General features: G+C 39.2%; 1 protein-coding gene across 12 annotated transcripts in view; it reads right to left on the bottom strand.

Annotated features, from left to right (window-relative positions):
* Nucleotides 1-4,079: 4,079 nt before the first annotated feature.
* The window catches only part of PER3 (period circadian regulator 3), a 54,973-nt gene continuing 50,152 nt past the window's right edge, over nucleotides 4,080-8,900 (bottom strand). For all 12 annotated transcript variants that reach the window (XM_072731189.1, XM_072731191.1, XM_072731194.1 and 9 more), the window contains 3 exons: nucleotides 6,114-6,297; nucleotides 5,417-5,567; nucleotides 4,080-4,380 (listed from right to left, as the gene is read on the bottom strand). In XM_072731189.1, the coding sequence (XP_072587290.1) occupies nucleotides 4,297-4,380; nucleotides 5,417-5,567; nucleotides 6,114-6,297 (419 nt within the window). In that variant the 3' untranslated portion in view covers nucleotides 4,080-4,296. The remainder of the gene's footprint in view (nucleotides 4,381-5,416; nucleotides 5,568-6,113; nucleotides 6,298-8,900) is intronic.

Genomic DNA, 8,900 nt, shown 5'->3' with positions numbered 1-8,900 from the left:
GAGAGGCAGGGACACAGGCAGAGGAAGAAGCAGGCTCCACGCAGGGAGCCTGATGTGGGACTCGATCCCGACACCCCAGGACCACGCCCTGGGCCGAAGTGGGCGCCAAACCACTGAGCCACCCAGGGATCCCCTATTAACGTATTTTTAGAGAGTGAGCGCATGAGTGAGAGTGAGAGTGGAATAGGGGGTATGGAGGGGCAGAGAGACAGGGAGAGCTTCTTGAAGCAGACTCCATGCTTAGAGCTTGGAACCCAATGTGACACTCGGTCCCAGGACCCGTGAGGTCATGACCTGAGCTGAAATCAAGAGTCAGAAGCTCAACTGACTGAGCCACTCTGGCGCCCCCCGGGTTAAAACCCACTTACGTGTGGGTACACACTGACTTAAATTCTGTTAAAGTGCCCACACAGATGCAGCTTCAACATGTACAGAATCCAGAGTGTGAGCTCCCAGCCTGAAGCAAGCACACGGGAAAGTGCAGCCAACACGAACTGCCCTGCTGGTCTCTGCCATCAACCACACAGCAGTTCAGAAGGAATGGAGCCTCAGAGCTGTACCAAACTGCCCCACATAATCACTGCTGTGCTTGTCAAGCATCAAAGATCTCTCATACAACACACGTTTAAAAAAACTTTCACTTTCTGAGGGGCATCTGGGGAGCTCAGTTGGCTCAGGTCATGATCTCATGGATCTTGGGATCAAGCCTCTCAGAGGGCTCCCCTACCCCTCCGTGCCTGCCCTCTCTCTCAAATAAATAAATAAAATCTTAAAAAAAAAAAAAAGAAAAAAGCTTTCACATTCTGGGTTTAAGACAAGGACAAATCTATAAAGATGTCTCAAACTCAAAGAATGGATGCACCATCTCAGAGATTGTGTTGACAGTAATAGCTATGATGACACCGTAGTATCTCACGTTGAAAAGAAGCTAATACTAGTTCTCTAACACACAATTCTGGCACCACAAAACTATTTTATATTTATGATGCCAGAAAGAGCTTCTGTGGAATCCCAGTGCAGGGTAACTGTGAACCCTGGCCCTTGTTTCAGTGACGTTAGGCAACTACTCTCTGGATGGGGCTCTGGGGTGGGATTCAAGCATTCCAATCCCTGCTCTCCACACACAGGGCACAGGGCACAGGGTGAGTCCTTGACCCCATTAGGACTCTCTCTGCTTCAGCGTCCTTGTCTGCAAAATGAGGATTCCAACAATGCTTCTCTCTAAGGTGGTTGTGAGCATGAACAATTCATGGCAAGTGCCTGGAACAGCCTCTCGTAGAGTCATGTACACTGATAAACACCTAGCTATTTTTACTTCCTGGTGTTATTGGTTTGCTACAGAAAGGTGAAAACGATGTGATGAGGATAACATGTACAGTGTCGGCTTCAGGACCTTGTCCCATGTTTTAATTCTGAAATTCTGTTGCTGCCAGTTACACATTTTGTGAAGTATAAGTTTGCTGTATGGAATCTGAATGAGTGCTTCTGATACTGAATTTTATGGACTAGGCACTGAAATTAGTGTTAACAATATATACGGTGCTGCTGGGAGGGCTTGATGAGATAAGGAATTTGAAAACATAGCAAGAGCTCAGATGCTGTGACAAGGCAAAAACAAAGTGTTGCTGAGAAAACCAGTGCTGATCTGTGCACCTTGCAATGCATTTTATCATGATGATAAAAAAATCCATATTCAGGGCAAAGGTTTATTGACATAGTACAAAAACATCTCAAGTTCCACAAGTACCCAGTTTGTTTTTACTTAAAAAAGATACCTGACTGAAAATATTAATAAGCATTAAAAACAAGTAAATTCATATAATTATAAATTCAGTTGAAACAAAATTTCAGTTTAGATTAAATTTACCTTGTGAATTATAATGAAGTTTTTCTTAATTGCCAAACAACTCCATTCACACAGCATTCTGTTTTTCTTAAATCCTGACCTCTTACCCAAGGAAATGCAGCCTTTTGGGTAACATTTATGTAAACATGGAAACCTATAATATAGATTTTTATTACCAATTTCTGTAGTTATTAATATAAAAAGTTAATATGGGGGATCCCTGGGTGGCTCAGCAGTTTAGCACCTGCCTTTGGCCCAGGGCGTGATCCTGCAGTCCTGGGATTGAATCCCGTATCAGGCTCCCTGCATGGAGCCTGCTTCTCCCTCTGTGCCTCTGCCTCTCTCCCAACCTGTGTCTCTCATGAATAAATAAAATCTTAAAAAAAAAAGTTAATAAACTTGAAACAACAGAGTGTAAAAGTGGGTACAGCCCCCTTGTGGGGCAGCAGTGTCACTGCTCAGCCTCCTCTCCCCCCTCCAGCAGTGCAAGCATCATGGTGCAAAATCTCTAAATATGCCTAGTCTACTTATCACCATAGGAAAGTCATCAACAATATTATAGATCTGCCTACAACAAGCACCAGTTTCATATGAAGTCTGGTATAATACGCACTTTTTAGTACATATAAACTGTGTACTAAGGCAATGAGATCAGCAAATTCAAACAAATATCCAGAAAGAATGAAAAAGAGGTGCTTCTGTGACTGGAGAGCATAACGTATAAAATGTGCTGCATGAAGCAGAATGACCTCTGACAGCCATACATTATTTCTGATTCATATAAATTAAAATTTTTGCCCCTACAGAAGGTCATGATGACTCCACTGATGGACAATATCTGAGCTGGTTAGTTTTTTAAAATTTGATTTTTCACCAGTGGCAAAAATACTGCTCCACTTAACCAACATGACAAGGGCTTCAGAAATCACCCAGCGATCAGGGTGGAGTAGAATATGAAAGCTTCTGAGTAACCACATTGGAATATTTGCATGGAACAGCTCAGCATCTGAAAATGGCTCTGACACACAGAATTACCTTCCAGGAAAATGTACTTTAGAAAGGAGATCCAAGCTATGGGAGTTGAGAATCAGGACCCAACAGTCATCATGGATAAAAAGGATGAGTCTCCTAATTATTATCAGGATGTATTTTTATAGAAAGGTTTAAAACTTGAAAGGAGGAAGTGTATTTTCTTAAAACAAACAAAACAACAACAAAAAGAAAAATCAGCCTGTTACATAAAGATAAAACGTTACTGCTCCTTCACTTACTTCTATTCCTCTTTCTGGTCTGCATGGGTCATCTGTCATTCCAAGTCTGGGCAGGAATTACTGACTTCTCTAAAGAACAGGGAGCTGACTTATCAAGTAAACAATCCACTCACTTCCTAGAAGATACAATGACGGCTGGCCAGTGCAATGCACTGATCTCTGGCCAAGCCTGTACCCCTGCGAAGATGAGGATGGCTGTGCTCTTGTGGACACCCACTGTTACTGTGCAGCCCCTCTTAGCACTTAACAGATCTCCAACAAAGATGGCCAGACCTCTTGTGTGTAAATTGATTGGAAAGAAAGAGTTAACTGTTGGTTTTGGTGAGGCAACATTTAAACACCAAGGCATAAAAGAACAATAATTATTTTTTACGTAACTTCTGAAACTTTTTAAAATCATTATTTTAAAAACAAAAACATTAGAAAGGGGAATATCACTGATTAAGCGAAGAGCTCTTTCTGTTTTTAACATCACACATCCAAAAGCTAACTTCAACTCTCCAAGGAATAAGCTCATGGTAAATAGATTGATTATTAGGGTAAGACTTTGGGAATTTCAGTTGAAGGTGGAAAATGTTAAAAAAAGGCGTCTACAAGAACAAAGCTCAAAATCCAACCCTAACAACTAGGTATTTCCAGTATACTGATGGGTGGTATTTGTTACTACTGGTAAATACCAAAGTGACTTATGTTGTGGGCAAATGAGAATGTTTCATCTGAGCCATGGAGAGAAGCACCAAGCTGTGCAAGAACCAGATGAAAGTACTACATTTATGAGAACCATTTAGGTAGGATGTCCTCAAGGTCTCTCATGGGGAAAATGATTTCTGTAACAACAGAACGAAATAAAGGAGGCCAAGGTTCGGGGCTATTTCTGGCTATACCTCTGGCTACCACTGTTTTCGGGTGCCATCTGTGTACACAATTCTATAGAGGCCATACAATATCAGAGGACAGCAGAATCAGAACCTGACAGCTTTAATGCACCAGGAACACAGATATAAAAGACTGTATATATGACATCCGCTTCAGAAAAATGATGCTGATTAAAAAAATCAAGAAAGGAAAACCATAACATTCAGTGACAACTTCATGGTCACTTGGAGTCAGGGGTTTAAAGAAATGCACAAAGAGGTCTGGTTGTCCAGGGGGTCCCGGCAAGTGTGTCTCCACAGTCCCTCAACTGCTGTTCGCTGCTGGAGTGTGACCACAGGATTCTGCGAAGACATGGACGGATTCCTTGCTTTCACAAGTGACACAGTCCTCCAAGAAAGAACAAAAGCAGACAGCATGATGTACCATCATCTGAAAAGTTTTAAAATCCATAATATGCTGGCCAAGCACCTTATTTCTAGTCCCCAATTTATTCAATTCACATCTAAGAACAGCTTATGTGACAGTTCATTCCTTATCATTAGAAGGAATAGGACAATTGTTTACACACTTTTGCTTACATTACTTTGGGGCTCATTCATACATACACTCTTCTCAAAACCCACAAAATAGTATTCTGAGAATGAAAATGCTTAAAATGAGTAATGGGCTCAGCTCCCGCTTTTCAGCAATGCCATCTGTAACCAGCCTTAAGTTCCAGGAACTCGTTCTGTTCTTTAAAAATGAGGGTGGGGAGGATTCCAGCATATATTTACTTCAGAAGCCTTAATATCACACTGTTCTGAACACCTAGCTTACTTCTCTTGCTAGAGTTCTTAACTTCACACATGATCACATCCCACATTCACATCTTGACACCTGAGGGAATAAAGGGCTCATTACTGGTACAACTGTCACAACCATTCACAGAGCCACCATGAGGACCACTGGCAAATCAAAGCTCCATTGTCCAGGCCGTTCGCATAAGATCTTATTGAGAAGATCTCATAACAGCAAAAGACCACCTGGGTCTCACGGAAAATCCTGCATGAACACTTCCTCTAGTATGAATCTTACTCCATTCACACACAAATTGAGTATCTGAAATGCAAATTTCAGGAGTCCCCTCCTCCCCTCAATCATATATCAAAGCAGGTGTCCCGTAACATTCCAACCAATAAATACGCTCTCAGTCAAAAAGACCTGTGGTCAAAATGAGAGGGACTGTGCAACCATATAGAAATTATTTAATAACTATACATGTTACTTTGGTGTTTGTAGGTAAAGTAGGGAGAGTAATACCTACGGTGGAAATATCTGTAAGGACTGTATTTTCAGTGGGATCATGTGAAGTGTATGAAGTGCCTCGGGCACCACCTGGCCCAGAAAAACATCCACACTGGATAGCTGCTGTCACTGTGCTTACCTGGATGTCTATTCCTTGAGGGACAGTCTGGCTCTGAATCCAGGAGTGCACACTGGCCAGCTCCTGCCTCTGCCCACGTGAGAACCAGGGCTGCTGCCCCTGCATGCTGGCCAGCTTCTCCAGGTCCTCTCTCAGTACAGCCTCTGTAACTCTGGGGACAAACAAGCAACCTCAGTCCTGAATAAGGCACTTTCTGGGTTTGCCATATATTTTATATCTCTTGCTAATATACAATGTGCATGTTAAATAACAGAATTCACACTTTGTCAGGTCGGTGAAGCCAGAGCATTTTTTTCTCGGTGCAAAGCATCTGTGCAGTGCTTGAAGGACGCTGACAGAAGAAACAGATTCCCCTCAGCTCCTCTCTCTTTTTAGAATGGGAAAAACCAAGGGCCAAAAAGAAAAGTTCTGGCACTTGTGTGCTATCTTGTGAAGCGCTGCTTTTCTTTGTTTTCTGGTCTCATGATGCACAGCATGCTGGTTGAGCATGGGTCCGAGTGTGTGTGTGGTATAGTCACTATAGCCACTGTTCTAGGATCATTCATCACTTGACCTCGAATGAATGTGAAAATATATTTCTCTAAAAGCATGTATAAAAGGACGTAATTTAAAAGTCACTTTGTATTAAACAACATACTTAAGATAACTATTAAAAAAAAACTCATATAAAAGTAGGTCTTCTAAAGTGCTTTCTTACCTCTCAGGTACCTGATATGTCATCAGAATGCACTCAGGTGTTTGTTTTATCATTCTCCACATAGACTCTTCAGCTAAACCGGGAAATGTTTCTTTTCCCTGTACATCTTGAAACTGCTGCCCATTTGAGGTGATTTCAGAAGAATAATCACTACTAGCAAAGTATATACTGCTGTCACTGCTTCCTATCAAAGATCAACAACAGTTACAGGTTAGGAGAAACCTGTTAGGGGTCAATTTGCCAAATTTATTCTTCAAAGACTCTGGCAACCAGCTGACAGTCTTTGTTGCCACCCAGCCCAGCCAAGCCCTGGGTGACCTCACTTCTCAATTTTTCTATCTTCCCCTCCATCTTCCCTAGGTCTCCCTCTCACTCTTCCCAACCTGTCCACACTCAAGGCCATGCCTCGCTTTTTCATCACTAGCAACTATTCCATTGCAGCTCCATCTCCCAAATCACTAACATCTCAGCTTTACTTGCTCATCTGCTTGTTCAAGTGTACCAACTACAAAGCTGAAACAGTGCCTCAGCCTTTCAGCTCAGAGCCCAGAGTCCATCACTCAGTAACACACTTTGCAATACCTGAGATTTCTTTTTCCCTCTTACTTTCACAACTATTCAAATGTCGATTCTCATAAAGCCAACTGTCAATTCTGTTCTTATGTAAATCCAAATAGCCAAAGATATGGAGAAAAGTCATATATAATAAGGCACATTGGTTCATCATCAGCAAAAGGATCATCCAAATGCTGTGTAATTTTGTGACAATCTCTGGCCAGCACACCAGCTTGTCCCAGCAAGCACTACTTTCTACTTTTCTGCTCCCTCACTCTCATCTATTAGAAATGGAATTCATTATCTTGATACTAAATGTAACTTTACTCATATCTACACTCTCTCCTCACCTCTTCCTGTTACAATAGAGAAGCCATCCATTCATCCTAAGGCCCATCCCTTTATGGCTGCTTTGAATGAGCCTTGCAGATCATTCCTTTCCTATCTTGCATTTAACCTTTCTAGATCCTTCTAATCAACTCTGAAACAATAGAACAAACAAAAACTCCAAAAGTACCTAATTTTTTAAAAAGTATATGGGCAGATATAAAAGATGTTTTTCCTCATTAAAAAATAACTTCCCTAAAAGGTAATTGTTTAAAGCAAATATAACAGTAATTCTATTGTGGGGTTTATAATACATGTAGAAATAATATTTTTTGTAAGCAAAAATAACACAGAATATGAAGGGGAAATGGAAGTACTCTTTTAAGGTTCTTAGACATAAAGTGATATAATACATATAAGGTTTGAAGGTTAACTGTGATAGGTAAAAGATGAACTTGTAAATCCTAGAGCATTGACTAAAAAAGAAAAACAAAGAAAGGTACAGCTGATGTACATCAATGGAGAGAAAATAAAATCATTAGAAATACATAATTATCAAAAAAGGAAGAAGGGAGGAGAAAAAAAGAGAAGATGAGACAAACATAAAATACATAGCAAGATGGAAGATTTTATTTAAACTTGACCATATAAATAATCACACTAAATGTAAATGGTCTAAGTATTCCAATTAAAAGGCAGAGGCTGTGATATGAATTTAAAAAATATCAATATCCAATCATATGCTGGTTATCAGAAACCAATTTTAAATATACAGATAAGTTAAAAGTAAAAAAAGGAAAAATATGCCAGATAAACACTAACCAAAATAAAGCTGGAGTGGATACACTGATACATAAATAGGTATAGAGCAAAGTACTTTCCACTATAAAGAGTTCAATTAATCAAAAGGCCTAACAATCTTAAATGTGTATGCACTTAATAAAAGAGTATCAAAATATATGAAGCAAAGACTGAAATTACAGTGGGATGATGTAATGTCTCAGTAAACCATAAAACAGAAAATCAGAATGTAGAAGATTAGATCAACATTATTAGCCAACTTGATGTGATTTACATTATAGAAGATACTACTCAACAATAGCAGAACACACATGCTTTTTAAGTGCACATGAAACTTTTATCAAAATAGACCAAATTCTGGACCATTAAACAAGAGTCAGTAAATTTTTAAAAAATATAATGTTTTCTGACTATAACTACGTTAGAAGCCAGTAAGATATCTGAGAAAATCTGAAATTAAAAACATTTTTAATAACCTATGGCCAACAAAGAAAATACAAAGGAAATTATATTTTGGACTGAATGAAAATGAAAATACTCATGTCCGAATTTCAGTAATGTAGTAAAGTAGTGCTTAGAAGAAATTAAAAGCATCAACTGTATATATTTAGAAAAGAAAAAAACAATCTCAAAACAATGCTCTGAATTTAAGAAACTGGAAAAGAGCAAATAAAATTCAAAGTGAAAAGAATAAAGATTAGAGTAGAATTGGATGATACAGATCCAGAAAGCAATAGGAAAAAAACTCAATGAAATCAAACGTTACTTCTTTGAAAAATTAATAAAATTGGCAACTATCCAGCCAGAATGATCAGGAAAAAATTAGTATCAATAATAAGAGAGAAGATGTTACTACAGATTCTACAGACCTTAAAAGAATAAGGGAATATTATAAGCAATTTTATGCCAATATATTCAACAACTTAGATGAAATGGAGAAACTCCTTGAAAGATATAAATCACCAAACATCACTCAAAAAGAAATAGATGACCTGAGTAGTTCATATCTATAAAAGAAATTGAATTTGTTGCCAAAAGCCTTCTCACAAAGAAAACTTCAGGCCCAGAGAGCTACTAGACTGGTGACTTCTACCAAATATATAA

Source organism: Vulpes vulpes, chromosome 12 (genome assembly GCF_048418805.1).
Source record: "Vulpes vulpes isolate BD-2025 chromosome 12, VulVul3, whole genome shotgun sequence".
Lineage (NCBI taxonomy): Eukaryota > Metazoa > Chordata > Mammalia > Carnivora > Canidae > Vulpes > Vulpes vulpes.
The sequence above is the reverse complement of the archived record's forward strand: the minus strand, read 5'-3'. Positions and strand labels throughout refer to the sequence as shown.